The 19,543-nt window shown below is 36.2% G+C and overlaps 1 protein-coding gene across 14 annotated transcripts in view; it reads left to right on the plus strand.

Annotated features, from left to right (window-relative positions):
- Nucleotides 1-19,543, plus strand: part of FAM13B (family with sequence similarity 13 member B) — an 85,995-nt gene that overhangs the window by 32,763 nt on the left and 33,689 nt on the right. For 10 of the 14 annotated variants that reach the window (XM_082621864.1, XM_082621873.1, XM_082621872.1 and 7 more), the window contains 2 exons: nt 16,761-16,802; nt 17,773-17,928. The exons of 2 other annotated variants lie outside the window; for them this stretch is intronic. In XM_082621864.1, coding sequence (XP_082477990.1) covers nt 16,761-16,802; nt 17,773-17,928 — 198 coding nt within the window. The remainder of the gene's footprint in view (nt 1-16,760; nt 16,803-17,772; nt 17,929-19,543) is intronic. 2 more of the 14 variants (XM_082621871.1, XM_082621875.1) reach the window with 1 other exon arrangement.

The raw sequence follows: 19,543 nt of genomic DNA on the forward strand, positions 1-19,543 counted from the left end.
CAGACAGCAAAATGTCATTTAAAAATAAGTAGTAATTTAAGGGAAGAACTATTCAGTGTCATTTAGAAAAATTATAAAGTAGTTTAAAATGTATACTTCTAAATACAACTATTACATTTCTCTGTGGCCCTCTAGATTTTTATATTATGTATAGTTTCTTCAGACGTGATTATAGTTATGGTATATTAACAAGTTTATTCACCCTTTTGCCCCTATTTAGCTTTTTGTTTGTGCTTTTCTATGTTTACATGACATTCTTTACTATATTTTAGTTATATATTGCAATATTTATAAGCTATATATTAAATTATTTAACTGTATCTTAATTATATATTTACTGTCATTCTTTTTTCTGAACTTTGAGTTATTCCAGCTACCTTGTCATTGCTATACTACTATATAACCTTTGTTCTTGGGTCCTTTTATCCTTCTTTTGACTTATTTGGATAAATTTATTAGGCTCAAAGAGTAAATTTTTCTATGGCTTTTGATAAGTATTTCCAGACTACTTAAAAGACTTGGCCCATTTTGCATTACCATTAGCAATATTTTCTTGAGCACCTGAAAACAATAGATTTAAATTGGTGTTCTTTATTTTGTTAATTATAGAGTTATGCCCTCCAATAAGGTAACCATTAGCTAGCTATATGTGACTATTTAAATTTAAACTTAAAACAATTAAAATTAAATAAAATTTAAAAATCACTTCCAGGGACTTCACTGGTGGTGCAGTGGTTAAGAATCTGCCTGCCAGTGCAGGGGACACTGGTTCGATCCTTGGTCAGGAAAGATCCCACATGTCACGGAGCAACTAAGCCCGTTCGCCACAACTACTGAGCCTACACTCTAGAGCCCGCGAGCCACAACTACTGAAGCCTGTGCGCCTAGAGCCCATGCTCCACAACAAGAGAAGCAACCACAATGAGAAGCCTGTGCACCACAACGAAGAGTAGCCCCTGCTCACTGCAGCTAGAGAAAGCCCATGCAGCAACAAAGACCCAATGCAGCCAAAAATAAATAAATAAATTTACTTTGAAAAAAATCACTTCCACAGTTGTACTAGCCACATTTCAAGTGCTCAGTATAGCCACATATGATTAGTGGTTACCATATTGGACAATGCAGATATAGAGCAATTCTATCATTGTAAAAATTTCTTTTGGATAGTGCTGATTTAGAGAGCAAATTCATTAAATATTTTTATATATTTAATTACCAGCAGGGTTAAATATTGTTTCAAATGCATGATGCCAGTAGTTTCTTCTTTTTGATCATCTGTCTAGCTTTGTAGAGGATCTTCCTTCCCTCCAACACAGTCATTTTTTTTAATTTTTAAATTTATTTTTGGCTGTATTGGGTCTTTGTTTTTGGTTCTTCATTGCTGCACACGGCTTTCTCTAGTTGGGCTAGTGGGGGCTACTCTTTGTTGTGGTGGCTTCTCTTGTTGCAGAGCTCAGACTCTAGGCATGCAGGCTTCAGTAGTTGTGGCACGTGGGCTCAGTAGTTGTGGCTCACAGGCTCTAGAGTGCAGGCTCAGTAGTTGTGGCGCACGGGCTTAGTTGCTCCGTGGCATGTGGGATCTTCCCAGACCAGAGCTCGAACCTGTGTCCCCTGCATTGGCAGGCAGATTCGCAACCACTGTGCCACCAGGGGAGTCCCAAACACAGTGATTTTTAGATGGAATCATTAGAGATTGGTGGTAATCAGGATTCCTTAATTGCAAGTTGTAGGAACAGATCTTGGTTAATGGAAGGAAAAAAGGTAATTTATTAGAAGAACGCTGGATAGGTCCCAGAGTTGAAAGGAAAAGCAGAGAGAAGAACATGGCAGCTTTGGAGAATTTAGTAACAGAGGGTCATGGAAGAATCTCTTCAGCATGTGGCTGTTGCTGTGAGATTTCCAATTACTTCTTTTCATCTGTCATTCTGCTCAAGACCAGATTCCTGTGGGGTAACAGGGGAGAAAGTCTGGCCTAAATTGGGTCATGTGCCCATTCCTGGCCAGGGTAGAGCTGGGTCATTGTAATTTATGCATGTACCAAGAGCATTGGATGGAGGGAGGAGCTAGTTTGCCTTAGAAAAATGGGGCTAATACCAAAAGAAAGGGATAGGGATATGAGGCAACAAAAATAGATGTGTCTGTCACAGTGGTCTTCTAGATTTAGTGTTGATATCTGTAAATTTCAGTTAATATTTATACATTAACATTTTATTTTAATTTTGGCTGATTGGTTGCATAAAGGTAAAAGATACATTCTTTGATATCCACCTTTGATGAAAGAAAGGTAGGGGAGAAATATCCTTGAATGCACAGGGTCTAGAAAATAGGGAGTGCTTAATAAATTCATTTTAGGGAATTAGTGGATACTGTATTACATGAAACTAGAGATTGAACTTTTGCTAACTTAATGTTTTGTCTCTTTGAGTTTTTCTTTCAGGTTGCTCACAAACATTTTATGGAATTATTAGGTAGCCTACTTTGTATTTCTGTGGGAAGATATATTAGAACCCTAAGGGAAATAAACATTAAGTGACAGTTTAGCAGTTCTCAAACATTTTGGGCTCAAATGTTATGCTCTTACAAATTATTGAGGACTCCGAAGACCTTTGTTATGTTGATTTTATACCTCTGGTTATTTACCATATTATAAATTAAAACGGCATATTTAAACTGCTGGGAGTGTTCTTTGTTGAGTTGTACTTTGGAAGATGCTTAGTATTTGTAGCTGAAATATAGCTATTTATGATCTAACAGGTTTTTTTGTTGGTAGATTTCTCCTCCTCTATAGTTTTAATTCATCGATTCTCGAACTTTTTGGTTTAATTTGAGGACTACAAAGAACTTTTGTTACTGTGGGTTATAGCTATTGGTGTTTACTCTATTAGGAACCAAAACTGAGAAATTTTTTTAAAGTAGTAATGAACTCATTACATGTTAATGTAAAATTTTTTAATCAAAAGTAACTTGTCCAGAATCTCTTAAAAATTTTTAGTGAGAAATTTTTTAGTGGCATTGTTTTACATTTGTACAAATCTCTTTAATGTCTGGCTTAAAAGATGGTAGCTAGATTCTCACATTTTCTTTTGCATTTAATGTGTTGCCATATGTTATTTTGGTTGAAATAATGTGAAGACAGTCTAGCATTACACAAGTATGTAGTTAGAAAAAGGTAGAGAATTTTTATAGCCTTTTCAGATAATTGTGGATATTCTTCTTTGACAATACACCAAAACTTGGTAAGTGGTAGTTTCTTAAAGGTTATTTGTAATGTGGAACCTGAAAGCATATCTGAATTTTTCGTACTCTGATCCATCAGTCTGTTTTGTACTTTGAGAGAATCTTTTAGCCATGCTTAATTTTGTGATATGGTATATTGGTTATTTGGAAAATACTGCCTTACTGAGTTATTCAGAGCTTCCAAATAGTGATATATTCTGTTATATAATATCAAAATGTATATTCTTTAATATCATTATTGATTGTGTCAAAATATCTTTAAGTATTGGGATGCTATTGAGCTTATGGTAGAGGATACACGTTTTCCAGAATTCTAATTTTTACTTGAACACCCAAATTTTATCAGTACTGTTAGTCTTGCTCATTTTTGAGAAAATTTCTGCCAGATATTCAAGTTGGAATAACCATAGTCTGTCAGTCAGTCTTTCAAGTAAAAATGGGTATTCTATGGTAAAAGTTCATTTCTCAACTCAAACAAGACAAGCATTGTACTAAGATGTGCAGCAGAGTTGCTTTGTGTGTACTTCCTATTTGTCACACCAAATATTAAAAAGAAGTGTACTCAAGGGCTGAGATAAAATTAATAATATGTATTACTTCCTCATCAAGGACTGGCTCCTTTTTAAAAAAGATCACAACTGGGTAGTGATGAAGAATGCAATGGCCATGGTATAGTTTGATACCACTTGCCTGGACTTATGCTAAGTCCCCAAGGAATCTTTTTCTACCATTGATTTTGTATCATCAAATATCAGCACAGTGAAAAAGGCAAATGTTATGAAAACAGTTTTGATCTTTTGTTTCATGGAACACCCTTTGAGAACCAATGGTTTAAATATTCATGTATGAGTTGAATTGATTGACTTATTTATGCATCTGTTATTTCTCTACATTGTTTGCCATTAACCATATGTTGTTAAGATTTGAGCTGAGATGAGTGGAAAAAATAGTGGGATTTAGAGTGTGGGTAGCCTAGGGTGCATAAAAAGCAGAAGTTTTGGTTGCTTCTGAGGCTCAGTCTTATCCATGAAGTTCTTGGAAATCTCAAGCTTGCTTCTATAGTGCCTTGTATCTGTAGATGAAAAATTATTGCTTTATATTCACATGTTTATCTAGTATATGGCTTTATTTACATATACAAATGTTAGGGGAATCTTTACCTTTTAAAAATTTAAAGAGAGATTGGAGAGTTCTGAAAAAGTTCTTTATTTTCCCTGTGCTTTTCACAGTCTTTTTCCTAGGCTGTATTGGAAAGGTTTATTTTGGCTTGAGGTTAGTTAATTTTTAATTTATGTTGCTTCCAGAACTACAAATGAAAAACCAGCTCATTGACATTATTATAAAGTTTATTTAAAGTTGTGCTTTTAATTTATTGCCTTGCTAAAACTTGGAATTTAGAAAGAATGAAGAATTTGATACAATCTTTTATGTACTCTTGATGCTAGGGCTTCATTTTGGTGAGTTCATTAGCTTATGATGGTTAGATTTTAGGTGTGATGCAGGAAAGAAGGTGTAGTGATTAAGAAAGAGCTCTGAGTTGAGGCAAATTGGTCTGCACTTCATTCTGTGGATACCTTATTGTTGAAGAAATATGCCTTTAGCTGACTATAGAGGTCAGAGAAATGTAGTAGTAACTTTTTCCTTTAAATCTGTTAAATAAGCAGTTTGCAGAATATTTCAGTTGACAATCAATTCACCACATTTTCGCTAGCTAGATTCCACTTAAAAGTGCAAAGAGGAGGAAAATGTGCCTTGGTGGGAGTATCAGAAATGTTGGGTGGGAAAAAGTAGAATTTATGCTTTGGGTCATAAGATGATTCTATTAAAGTAAAACATTTTTTGAAGTATCAGAGCATAATAGATATTGACAAGTTCTCTTCCTCCTTCCTATTGCCCTGAAAATTATGCATTTGACATTTTAAAGACTTGTGGTTGTTATAACTTATTGACTAACTTTCTAATAGCGAGGCATCTTTCCAGTTTACTCTTACTCTTGTCATAGGTATAGGGTATTCCCAAGTTGATGGGGAAAGTGAAGAAACGCGTTTTGCTTTTGACTGGAAGGGGATATGTGGTTTTGGGTTGTTTTGTTTGTTTGTTTGTTTGTTTTTTCTGTGCTGCGCGACATGTGGGATCTTAGTTCCCCGATCAGGGATCAAACCTGCGCCCCTGCCCCTGCATTGGAAGTGCTGAGTCTTAACCCCTGGACTGCCAGAGAAGTCCCTGTTTTATATATTTATTTTTCGAAACCACAGTTTTTTAAATGGTCGTTTTAGTGGGGCTCTGGCATGAATTATCTGGAAATTATCCTAATTTTAGATTTGAAAAATTAACCATTAATGCTTTTCTGAAAATGGATGATGAGTGAACAATAGTTCTCTACCTATTGTGCAGCTGTTTCAGCAATGTCATATTTGTCATAATTTATAACTCTTGATATAGTGTGATTAATGAAAACAGACTTTTTTTTCCTGCTTTACACTGGGTTAGGCTTAAATATTTTTATAGGCGTTCCAGCCAGATTCAAAATTTTGTCCCCCTTTCCCTGTCTCCCACCAAGTTGCTTATTTAGTACTTGGGAAAAAATTTGTGGACTGTTGATTGGGTCCCTCCTTTTCAGTAGTGACCTCATGTTGCAGTCTGCTTCCGTTTAGACTGCAGTTCTGATTGCTCAGCAGTTTTTATAAGCCTGTCACCATCCTTTATGATATTTGAAGTCACTTTACCTTGTGTTTTTGTTAGGAGATGCCACAGTGCCTAGGATGGCTTGCAAGGCTCTGTTACACAGGTAAAATGATTCTTATCAGATTTAATTGAAGCAGAGCTACAGTACTTTTATTGAAGTATTATTTGTAATATTAAAGATTTGCAATTGGGAAATTAAAATAATAGTAATTCCCTATGATAATTGTATTTGAATTACAAAAAATTAGTAATTTGAATAAATGGCTGCAAGATTGATTTTGTGTTCTCAAGAAGATTATGTGATTCTAGACAGATTTAAAAGTAGAGTTAACAGAAGGGAGAAGAAGGTCAGAATGACTACAGTCTTTTTTTTTTTTAATTTTATTTATTTATTTATAGCTGTGTTGGGTCTTCGTTTCTGTGCGAGGGCTTTCTCTAGTTGCGGCAAGTGGGGGCCACTCCTCATCGCGGTGCGCGGGCCTCTCATTATCGTGGCCTCTCCTGTTGCGGAGCACAGGCTCCAGACGCGCAGGCTCAGTAATTGTGGCTCACGGGTCTAGCCGCTCCGCGGCATGTGGGATCTTCCCAGACCAGGGCTCGAACCCATGTCCCCTGCATTGGCAGGCAGACTCTCAACCACTGCACCACCAGGGAAGCCCCGACTACAGTCTTTAACGTTATACTTGATTGAAGCCTAAAATACGTGTGACCCTTGTGATTTATTGTTTGCCCTTTTCGTCTGGTGGTTTAATGAAAACAGTTAGGATTTTTAAGTGGTCTTTATGGCATCTGTCTATAGTACCTAAGTAATTTGACCTTGAATTAGTCAGCATTTATTTTTTGTGTATCTTTATTAATCAGAACTCACATTCTTATGATACTTATGTTATTTTGCTTCTGCATATGCATAACTATATTGATAAATCTTTTTTATAGCTGTAGGTGTATGTTAGCCTTGGTTTGTACATAAGTGCTTTATTCCCCACAGAACTTGGCAAAAGTCTGAAAATAAAGAATAAATTCCTTGAAATCGGAAAACTAAATCAGTCCTTTTTCCTTCAGAAATTCAGAGAACAGTTTTACAGTCAACTTTGTAGCCTCAGTGTGACTCATAAAGTACAAAATCTATTTCTTTGATTTGTTTACTATAGCTTTTTGGGGTAGGGAGAAGGTGCTTATTGAAAGCAGCTGGTTATTTGATTGTCCTAGCCTACTCTTCAGGGCCAAAGAATCTTTACTTTCATACTAATAATCTAGCTTGCTGATGACTACTTTTATATATTTTAAATTTAATTCCCATAGCACTTAAAAGGGATAGGAAACTGAAAGATCAAATCCTCTGCCTACCCATCGACTTTTTTTGTTGTTGTTGTTTATTTATTTATTTTGGCTGCACCGGGTCTTAGTTGCAGCACATAGGATCTTCATTGCAGCATGTGGCATCTAGTTCCCCGACCAGGATTTGAACCCAGGCCCCCTGCATTGGGAGTGCGGAGTATTACCCACTGGACCACCAGGGAAGTCTCTACCCATCGAATTTAAGACCATTAGAACTTTTGTTCTGTTTGGCTCCTTTAGATAACTGGGAAATATTATTTTTTTTAGTACTTATTTATCTTATTTATTTATTTTCTTTATTTTTTTGGCTGTGTTGGGTCTTAGTTGCGGCACATGGGATCTTCGTTGAGGCATGCAGGATCTTTCATTGCGGCACATGGTCTCTTTGTTGTAGCACTCGGCCTTCTCTCTAGTTGTGGCGCAGGGGCTCCAGAGAGCGTGGGCTCTGTAGTTTGCGGCACGTGGGCTCTCTCATTGAGGCGCTCGAGCTTAGTAGTTGTGACGTGCGGGCTTAGTTGTCCTGTGGCATGTGGGATCTCAGTTTCCTGACCAGGGATAGAACCCGCGTCCCCTGCATTGGAAGGCAGATTGTTTACCATTGGACCACCAGGGAAGTCCCTGGAAAATATTAAAGTTTAATCTTTTGGGAGCCTAGATATAGATCTCGGCCAGTGTTTCTTAAGTTTATTAGTATGGATAAGAATCATCACTGGTGCTTTTTTTTTTTTTTTTTTTTTTTTTTTTGCATTCACTTTATTTTTTTATTTTTTTGCTTTATAACAAATTTAATCAGTTATACATATACATATGTTTCCATATCCCCTCCCTTTTGCGTCTCCCTCCCACCCTCCCTATCCCACCCCTCCAGGCGGTCACAAAGTACCGAGCTGATCTCCCTGTGCTATGCGGCTGCTTCCCACTAGCTATCTACCTCACGTTTGGTAGTGTATATATGTCCATGCCGCTCTTTCACTTTGTCACAGCTTACCCTTCCCCCTCCCCATATCCTCAAGTCCATTCTCTAGTAGGTCTGTGTCTTTATTCCTGTCTTACCCCTATGTTCTTCATGACATTTTTTTTTCTTAAATTCCATATATATGTGTTAGCATACAGTATTTGTCTTTCTCTTTCTGACTTACTTCACTCTGTATGACAGACTCTAGGTCTATCCACCTCATTACAAATAGCTCAATTTCATTTCTTTTTATGGCTGAGTAATATTCCATTGTATATATGTGCCACATCTTCTTTATCCATTCATCCGATGATGGACACTTAGGTTGTTTCCATCTCCGGGCTATTGTAAATAGGGCTGCTATGAACATTTTGGTACATGTCTCTTTTTGAATTATGGTTTTCTCAGGGTATATGCCCAGTAGTGGGATTGCTGGGTCATATGGTAGGTCTATTTGTAGTTTTTTAAGGAACCTCCATACCGTTCTCCATAGCGGCTGTACCAATTCACATTCCCACCAGCAGTGCAAGAGTGTTCCCTTTTTTCCACACCCTCTCCAGCATTTATTGTTTCTAGATTTTTTGATGATGGCCATTCTGACTGGTGTGAGATGATATCTCATTGTAGTTTTGATTTGCATTTCTCTAATGAGTAAAGATGTTGAGCATCCTTTCATGTGTTTGTTGGCAGTCTGTATATCTTCTGTGGAGAAATGTCTATTTAGGTCTTCTGCCCATTTTTGGATTGGGTCGTTTGTTTTTTTGTTATTGAGCTGCATGAGCTGCCTATAAATTTTGGAGATTAATCCTTTGTCAGTTGCTTCATTTGCAAATATTTTCTCCCATTCTGAGGGTTGTCTTTTGGTCTTGTTTATGGTTTCCTTTGCTGTGCAAAAGCTTTTAAGTTTCATTAGGTCCCATTTGTTTATTTTTGTCTTTATTTCCATTTCTCTAGGAGGTGGGTCAAAAAGGATCTTGCTGTGATTTATGTCATAGAGTGTTCTGCCTATGTTTTCCTCTAAGAGTTTGATAGTGTCTGGCCTTACATTTAGGTCTTTAATCCATTTTGAGCTTATTTTTGTGTATGGTGTTAGGGAATGATCTAATCTCATACTTTTACATGTCCCTATCCAGTTTTCCCAGCACCACTTATTGAAGAGACTGTCCTTTCTCCACTGTACATTCCTGCCTCCTTTATCAAAGATAAGGTGACCATATGTCCGTGGGTTTAACTCTGGGCTTTCTATCCTGTTCCATTGATCTATCTTTCTGTTTTTGTGCCAGTACCATACCGTCTTGATTACTGTAGCTTTGTAGTATAGTCTGAAGTCAGGGAGCCTGATTCCTCCAGCTCCATTTTTCGTTCTCAAGATTGCTTTGGCTATTCGGGGTCTTTTGTGTTTCCATACAAATTGTGAAATTTTTTGTTCTAGTTCTGTGAAAAATGCCAGTGGTAATTTGATAGGGATTGCATTGAACCTGTAGATTGCTTTGGGTAGTAGAGTCATTTTCACAATGTTGATTCTTCCAATCCAAGAACATGGTACATCTCTCCATCTATTTGTATCATCTTTAATTTCTTTCATCAGTGTCTTATAATTTTCTGCATACAGGTCTTTTGTCTCCTTAGGTAGGTTTATTCCTAGATATTTTATTCTTTTTGTTGCAATGGTAAATGGGAGTGTTTCCTTGATTTCACTTTCAGATTTTTCATCATCAGTATATAGGAATGCCAGAGATTTCTGTGCATTAATTTTGTATCCTGCAACTTTACCAAATTCATTGATTAACTCTAGTAGTTTTCTGGTAGCATCTTTAGGATTCTCTATGTATAGTATCATGTCATCTGCAAACAGTGACAGCTTTACTTCTTCTTTTCCAATTTGGATTCCTTTTATTTCCTTTTCTTCTCTGATTGCTGTGGCTAAAACTTCCAAAACTAGGTTGAATAAGAGTGGTGAGAGTGGGCAACCTTGTCTAGTTCCTGATCTTAGTGGGAATGGTTTCAGTTTTTCACCATTGAGGACGATGCTGGCTGTGGGTTTGTCATATATGGCCTTTATGATGTTGAGGAAAGTTCCCTCTATGCCTACTTTCTGCAGGGTTTTTATCATAAATGGGTGTTGAATTTTGTCGAAAGCTTTCTCTGCATCTATTGAGATGATCATATGGTTTTTCTCCTTCAGTTTGTTAATATGGTGTATCACGTTGATTGATTTGCGTATGTTGAAGAATCCTTGCATTCCTGGAATAAACCCCACTTGATCATGGTGTATGATCCTTTTAATGTGCTGTTGGATTCTGTTTGCTAGTATTTTGTTGAGGATTTTTGCATCTATGTTCATCAGTGATATTGGCCTGTAGTTTTCTTTCTTTGTGACATCCTTGCCTGGTTTTGGTATCAAGGTGATGGTGGCCTCGTAGAATGAGTTTGGGAGTGTTCCTCCCTCTGCTATATTTTGGAAGAGTTTCAGAAGGATAGGTGTTAGCTCTTCTCTAAATGCTTGATAGAATTCGCCTGTGAAGCCATCTGGTCCTGGGCTTTTGTTTGTTGGAAGATTTTTTATCACAGTTTCAATTTCAGTGCTTGTGATTGGTCTGTTCATATTTTCTATTTCTTCCTGATTCAGTCTTGGCAGGTTGTGCATTTCTAAGAATTTGTCCATTTCTTCCAGGTTGTCCATTTTATTGGCATAGAGTTGCTTATAGTAATCTCTCATGATCTTTTGTATTTCTGTAGTGTCAGTTGTTACTTCTCCTTTTTCATTTCTAATTCTATTGATTTGAGTCTTCTCCCTTTTTTTCTTGATGAGTCTGGCTAATGGTTTATCAATTTTGTTTATCTTCTCAAAGAACCAGCTTTTAGTTTTATTGATCTTTGCTATCGTTTCCTTCATTTCTTTTTCATTTATTTCTGATCTGATTTTTATGATTTCTTTCCTTCTGCTAACTTTGGGATGTTTTTGTTCTTCTTTCTCTAATTGCTTTAGGTGCAAGGTTAGGTTGTTTATTCGAGATGTTTCCTGTTTCTTAAGGTGGGATTGTATTGCTATAAACTTCCCTCTTAGAACTGCGTTTGCTGCATCCCATAGGTTTTGGGTCGTCGTGTCTCCATTGTCATTTCTTTCTAGGTATTTTTTAATTTCCTCTTTGATTTCTTCAGTGATCACTTCGTTATTAAGTAGTGTATTGTTTAGCCTCCATGTGTTTGTATTTTTTACAGCTCTTTTCCTGTAATTGATATCTAGTCTCATAGCATTGTGGTCGGAAAAGATACTTGATACAATTTCAATTTTCTTAAATTTACCAAGGCTTGATTTGTGACCCAAGATATGATCTATCCTGGAGAATGTTCCATGAGCACTTGAGAAAAATGTGTATTCTGTTGTTTTTGGATGGAATGTCCTATAAATATCAATTAAGTCCATCTTGTTTAATGTATCATTTAAAGCTTGTGTTTCCTTATTTATTTTCGTTTTGGATGATCTGTCCATTGGTGAAAGTGGGGTGTTAAAGTCCCCTACTATGAGTGTGTTACTGTCGATTTCTCCTTTTATGGCTGTTAGTATTTGCCTTATGTATTGAGGTGCTCCTATGTTGGGTGCATAAATATTTACAATTGTTATATCTTCTTCTTGGATCGATCCCTTGATCATTATGTAGTGTCCTTCTTTGTCTCTTCTAGTAGTCCTTATTTTAAAGTCTATTTTGTCTGATATGAGAATTGCTACTCCAGCTTTCTTTTGGTTTCCATTTGCATGGAATATCTTTTTCCATCCCCTTACTTTCAGTCTGTATGTGTCTCTAGGTCTGAAGTGGGTCTCTTGTAGACAGCATATAGATGGGTCTTGTTTTTGTATCCATTCAGCCACTCTGTGTCTTTTGGTCACTGGTGCTTATTAACAATGTAAACTCTTGGGTCCTACCTCAGAGGTTTGGGGAGGGACTGAGGAATCTACTTTCTTAAAGTTTTTTTTTTTTTTTTTTTTTAACTGGGAAAGAAACCATATATACAGAAATGGGCATAAAACAAATGTATATCAAAACAGGTTAGTAAAAAGCAAATATCCAAATATCCCAGATCTGGAAATAAGCACTGAAAACACCCTGGTAGCTCTCACAATCCTGATCTCCTCCCTCCACTAAAGGTAACAACTATGCTGATTTTTATGGCAATCACTTTCTTATATCTTTCTGAGCTTTATGAAAATTAAACTTGCTATAGGTATTTTTTGATCCAGCTTCTTTCACTAAACATGGTATGAGAATTTTATCCATGTGGTCACATGTCACTGTGGTTTGTTCATTTCACTGCTGTAAAGTATTCCATTATATGATTGCACCACAATGATCCAATTTACTGTTGCTGGAAAATTGGATTATTTTTATTTTTGACTATTGTGAGTAACATTGCTGTGTACATTGTTGTACACATCTTCTGGTGCACACATGCACGCACATTTACTGTCTTTCAACTTAAGTAACTAGTGCTAAATTGTTTTCCATAGTGCTTTCTCCAGTTCTCATTCTAACAGTGTGTGAGCCTTCCCATTGCTTCACATTCTTGTGTACTTCATTGTCGTTTTAATAACGTTTTCATATGTGTATTGGCCAATTTCTTCTTTTGTGAGATGCCTGTTCAAGTCTGTTTCCTATTTTTTGTTGGGTTATCTTTTTCTTGTTGAAAACGAACCCCTTTCTTAGGAGCCCTTTAAAAATATATGTTGTAAATGTATTTTCCTCATTGTGTGTTTTGCCTTTTCCTTCTCGTATTGTGTCTTCTGATGAATAATTCCCAATTTCAATCAAGCTTATCATTCTTTTCCCTTATGTGATTAATGCTTTTTGTGTCCTGTTTAAGAAATCTTTTCCTAAATACACACGCCTGTATTATCTTGTGAAACTTGTATCATTTCACCTTCCTTGTTTAGGTCTGCAATCTACCTGGAATTGATTTTTGTCTGTAGTGTATGACAGAGGTTGCCAAGTTACCTTTTTCAGTATGGATACCAAATTGTTGCAGTACTCATTTTTGAAAAGACTGTTCTTTCCCTGCTTTCCATAGTAGCATCTTTGTTCTAAATCAAGCATGGGTCTGTTTCTGTTTTGTATGTCTATTCTTGTGCCAGTACCATACTATCTTATTTACTTTGGTTTTATGGTATTTGAGGTCTAGAGTAGGGTCTGGATCTCCAATAAAATTGTTACTTCAGGAGAGTCTGATACAGGTGGCCCTAATTTATCTCTCCCCTCCTCCCCTTTTCCCCTTTCATAACGTTTTCTGTGTCTGTGAGTCTGTTTCTGTTGCATAAATAAGTTCACTTGTGTTATTTTTTTAGATTCCACATATGTGATATCATAACAGTATTTGTCTTTCTCTGTATGACTTATTTCACTTAGCATAATGCCCTCCAAGTCCACCCATGCTGTTGCAAATGGAAAATTTTGTTATTTTTTTATGGCTGAGTAGTATTCCATTTTGTGTGTGTGTGTGTGTGTGTGTGTGTGTGTGTGTGTGTATAAACACGTACACCACATCTTCTTTATCCATTCATCTGTTCATGGACCCTTAGATTGCTTCCATATCTTGGCAATTGTAAATAATGCTGTTATGAACATTGGAGTTAATGTATCTTTTCGAATTAGTGTTTTTGCTTTGTTTTTTTTTTGATATATAACCAGGAGTGGGATTGCTGGTCATATGGTAGTTGTATTTTGAGTGTATTTGGAAACCTCCATACTGTTTTCCATAGTGGCTACACCAATTTACATTCCCACCAACAGTGTATAAAGTTTCCCTTTTCTTCACATCCTCACCAACGTTTGTTACTTGTATTTTTGATGATGGCCATTCTGACAGGTATGAGGTTTCTCGTGGTTTTGATTTTCATTTCCCTGATGATTAGTGATGTTGAGTGGTTATTTTTCTTTTGTTTATTTGATTCTTTGTAAAGTGTCTTGTGTCCATGTATCCACTAGCGTTTTATTGATAATCTAATCTAATAAAAAAGGGTTAGAAAATCCCTCTGGGAGAATGAGTAGATGGCTAACAATGGCAAATCTGAAAAAGAACAGAGAGGTGATGTAAACCCTATGAAAAGTTAAAACATGATAGAAGGCTTTAGTAACAGACTGATGGACTATGTAGTTGAGAATTGGAACTTTTTGAGAATTCGTTGTAAGATACAGTAAAAGCTCACCAGAAATCACAAATTAAATGGTGACAAGAATGTGATGTTAGATATATATATTTTCTTCACACCATTCAACATACTACACTGTCAGTGGATAACGGTATTAAAAGTAAACTGAATGTTTCTAAATAGGTAACAAATTATCTAAACTTAGAGACTGCTAAGTTACTAAGGAAAATATACCAGATTTAACGTTTATAATGAAATAGCAACCTGTAACCAATATTAAAAATATAATCAACAAATCATTGTAGCAAAATATCAGAAAAAGATCTAATATCCTCATTGACATTTAAACACCCTTTGGGGAAAGCCTCATTTATCATTTTTTGATTTTGTTTTTTTCTGCAAAAGTCACTAAATATTTAACTTTCAGCTCATCTGAAACTGCTAGAAATAGACTGATGGCTACACTGTTTTTTGTGCACATATATGTGATTTTTCTCCCCAGCTTTTCCTGATTTCAGAAATGAAAATGATTTCATTTAAATATGAAAAAAATTTTAAGTACTTTCCTTGAAGGTATCATCATGAAAGCATTTAGCTAAGAATAACTCATTCATGAAAACTAGTATAATAATGGAAGTTAAAAAAAATTTTTTTTAAAGCTAGAGAGATTATGTGTGCCAAACCAGGATGGCTTACTCTTGTCTGATAAAGCAGTGGTGCAATTTGCTACTGATGTGTTTGCTTAAGGGAGACGTGAAGATTGTTGGATGAATGGTAAATGGTGTTCATTTGGTTTCCTACAGACGATCCTGAGACTATTAACCTGATAGACATTCTTCCTCATGTTGGTTAGAGCATGTGTTAGCACATTTTACAGAGGATCTTCATAAAACTAAATTTACTTTTTAAAAATGATTCTTCTTATTGAAGAATCATTTGCATACAGAAAAGTTCACAAATCATAAGGCCATTGAATTATCAAAAAATGAACTCAACTTGTATAACCACCACCTGGGCCCCTGCTCCTGTCCCTTCTCAAATGCTACCAATCTCTCTGTCCCCCCAAAGTAGCCACTATCTGACTTCGATTACTGTAGATTAGTTTTTTTCTCTTACTGATTTTTTTCCTTTGAAAATCAACTTTACTGAGATGTATTTTTCACACCATAAAATGTATTCATTTTATGAATGATGAACACTTATACATATATATCTGTTAACAACCATGGCAGTCAAGATAGAGACTGTTTCCATCACTTCATGTGCTTCTTTACAGTAATTCTCCCCCTGACCCCCGCAGTTTCTGGCCCCAGGCAATTACTGATCTGCATTCTGTCACTATATAGATGAATTTTGCCTGTTTTAGAATTTCTTATAAATGGAATCTCATAGAATTAGGTACTCTGTGTCTGGCTTCTTTTGCTTGTATAATGTTTTTTGAGATTCATGTTATTGTATGTATCAGTTGTTCAAGACTTTTATAGAAAAATGCTAAGTATATTCCATGGGATATCCATAGGGATATTCCACACTTTGTTTATCCATTCACCTGTTAGGGTTGATTGCCATTTTTGGCTATTATGAATAAAGCTGCTATGCTTGTGGAAGTCTTCCTATGGACTTAAACTTTCATTTCTCTTGTGTAAATACCCAGGAGTACAATTGCTGGGTCACTTGGTAGGTTTTATAAGAAAACTGCCAAACTGGCTTCCAAAGTGGTTGGAACATTTACATTCCCACCGGCATTATGTGAATGTTCTAATTGCTTCACATCCTCACCAACACTTTAATTTTAAACATTTTAGTAGTATCCATATCTCATTGTGGGTTTCAAGTTGTACTTTCGATAACTGTGGTAAAAATGAGTCTATTGTCTGTTTTTATAAGTATCAGTAGATATTGTGGTACAAAATTTGCTAGGGAAAGTCTGTTACCAGCGCAGTGAATGATGTGGCCTGAATTTTAGTTTCTATTTTGCCTTTTATTTTTGTAGCTTGAGAATATCCTCTGAGTAGGAGCATGTGCTATTACTTCTGGCAAGGAGTACAGGGCCAACATTGAGGCCTCCATACTATGCTAGATGGGTACTTTTGTTTGGCCCAGTAGTCAGTTTTTTTCCCTTCAGGCTTGGAATAGGTCAGTGTTCCTTCCAGGTAAGCGCCAGATGAAGTAGTTGCGGCCCCCCTCCCCTCCACCACACACACACCCACCCACACACACACAGAGTATGTATTTTAAGGGTCTTCTTATGTAAAAAATAATTTCTTTAGAAAATTAGAATAGTAAACTTAGTGCATGTTCTCCTGGGTGTATCAAGGGTAGTGTAAATGTGGCAGTTTTCACCACATTTTATAGTCATTTAGTATTGAAAATTTTATAGCTGATTTCTTTCTTTGATTACAGTGCCCATATATCTCCTATCAGCATCTTACCAGCCTCTGCGGAGTAAGTAGTATACTTACAGAAGACAATTTAAAAATTAAAAAAAAATATTACTAAACTGTAGAAATTAAAATCATGTATTTATTGTACTTACTTTAGAGGAAGGATTGTACATAAGGCAGTGAAACCAGTATTTTATGTACTTCAGTCAGAACAAATGAAGAAGGAATGAATTACACTCACATACAAAATAAAGATGAACTTTTTTTCACTTGATTTTTTTTTTTTTTTTTTTTTTTTTTTTGCAGTACACGGGCCTCTCACTCTTGTGGCCTCTCCCGTTGCGGAGCACAGGCTCCGGACGCGCAGGCTCAGCGACCGTGGCTCACGGGCCCAGCCACTCCGTGGCATGTGGGATCTTCCTGGACCGGGGCATGAACCCATGTCCCCTGCATCAGCAGGCGGACTCTCAACCACTGCGCCACCAGGGAAGCCCCTCAGATGATTTTTTTTGATCTTCTGAAATGATTGAAAATGTCAAAAGAGCTTTTTTATGAAGTTTTTTTTAAATGGCTGCTTTATTTATATATGTATGTATGCATGCATGCATGCATGCATGCCGTGGCACACAACATGCGGGATCCTAGTTCCCTGACCAGGGATTGAACCCGTGCTCCTTGCAGTGGAAGCACGGAGTCCTAACCACTGGACCGCCAGGGAATTCCCTGAAAAGTCTTTTTAAATGGCTTTATATGTATTGAGGTGAGGAGTGAATTACTGGGTCAAGTGATCATTCATGCCTCAGTAGTAATAGTGACATTATGATTGATTTGTATATCTTATTTGGGCAAGTTTCATTTTAAAATTTAAGCCAATATTATGTTTTCCTATTTCTTTTTCCCCTCTAGCCTGTTCCTTTAAATACCATTATAAATTTTTTTTTAACTGGTTGTACATTTTAAAGTTTGTGTTTATGTGACCAAATAACTAGTTAGGGTGACTGCTTCTCACTAAAATGTGTTCTGTTTTATAGCATTTTAGAAAGAACAATTAGAGCAGCTGTGGAACAGCACCTTTTTGATCTGCAGAGCAGCATAGATCATGATCTTCAGAATTTACAGCAGCAAAGTCTAGTGTGTAATAATGAAGCAGGAAGTGTTAATTGTGATGGGGAAGGATCTAATAACCAGTAAGAAACTTTTAAAACATTTTACTGTTATTTATTGAGTTATAAAATTGTTTTTTCTTTTAAAAAACTGTATTTTTTCTTAAATGATGGGGTGTCATTTTACTTGAGCATTTCTGAAAGTCAGTGTGAAAAGTGACTTTGTATATACTTGCATATAAATTGTGTATACTTCTTAACATTGAAAATCTCATAAGTCTTCCATTAAGGTAGTAGGCATTAAGTCCAACACAGCCTGTGAACACCAGATGAAGTAGCAAGCTTACTTTTAGGATCCATGTTATATGAAAAATAACTTTAAAAGAAGTAGAACTATATTCTGTTCTCCAAATGGTCACACCATGACATGCGGTTATCTAGACAGATAGGTACAGGGACAGCAGATTGACATCACTCCTAGTGCACATGGTCATTGAGTGGAATGGTAGATGGAATCATCCTTTGCTATTTAACTTATCACCTGCCTCCAGCCTTTGCCCTCCCTACATGCTGTTGTTTTAGGTTAGCTGTTAATAATTGAATTTGTGTAAGTTAAAAGTACTCTATGTACTGTGTGATGTTACTCCACTTTTCATCTGACTTGTTACCTTTAAATGACAAAAGCTTCATCTCCTTTCCTATTACCTCAGCCCTGCACTTTAGTATATATAGGTTCCTTTCTCTGAGACCACAGTGCAATGATTTCATAGTTTGCATTGATCAGTTTTTGTTTTGGGGACAGATCTACAGAGCAACATCGATCATGATCTTAAGAAAGATGTACCCAAATTTGGAGAATTCACAAGAAGGCAAAAAAAATTGATGACTGGGTAGAATTCTGTTTTTGTTGTTAAGAATTAGATTTTTAAAAGGCTAAGTGTGTCGAGTATACTAGACTAGCTATCAAGTATGAAATGAAACTGAAAAATTAATGGATATAAAAACCAATGCTTGGAATATGTTTATGGAATACTGTATTGTACAACTGCAGGTGTGCCATGTAGTCTGCATAGATGGCATCACCAGCCTGTGCAGCTCGATATGATGGCCCTGATTTATGTGCTTTGAAGGCATGATTTGAACTATACAAGTGGATCTAGGGAGTATTTGAGTTGAATATGAAGGAAAGAAGCAGTATCTAAAAGTTGGAAATAGTAGGAAAATGTTTCAAAGGATATAATATAAGCAGATTTCTTGGAGTTTGCCCTTAGGTTAGCTAGAGATCCTGAAAACCTATGCCCATGCTCAGACAGTATTATGGAAATAACTCATATTCTCATTAATAGTGGTATCATCTTTATAAACAAAAACCTGCAGTGTTGTGCATATTCTAAATTATATAAGATGAAAAAATATGCAGTAGGAAGCTATTCCTGTTGTACCTGATAAGGTGTTGGACACTCTGGTACCTAGTGCTAGACTTGTATTTTTTTAATCAGTAAACAGGTCATAATTATGATTTAGAGTATGCATTTATAAGGGAAATCATTATTTTGGCACATAAATTATTTTTAAAACCATTTATTTGCTTTTGAAAATATTCAAAGTAGATAGCAAACCAGGTAGGTTCCTCACAACATCCCATGGAGAGACAAAAATAAACTTTGTACACTTAATAATCTAACTTGGCAAGATAAAG

The sequence above is a fragment of the Mesoplodon mirus genome (genome assembly GCF_964341445.2).
Source record: "Mesoplodon mirus genome assembly, chromosome: 5".
Classification (NCBI taxonomy): Eukaryota; Metazoa; Chordata; class Mammalia; order Artiodactyla; family Ziphiidae; genus Mesoplodon; species Mesoplodon mirus.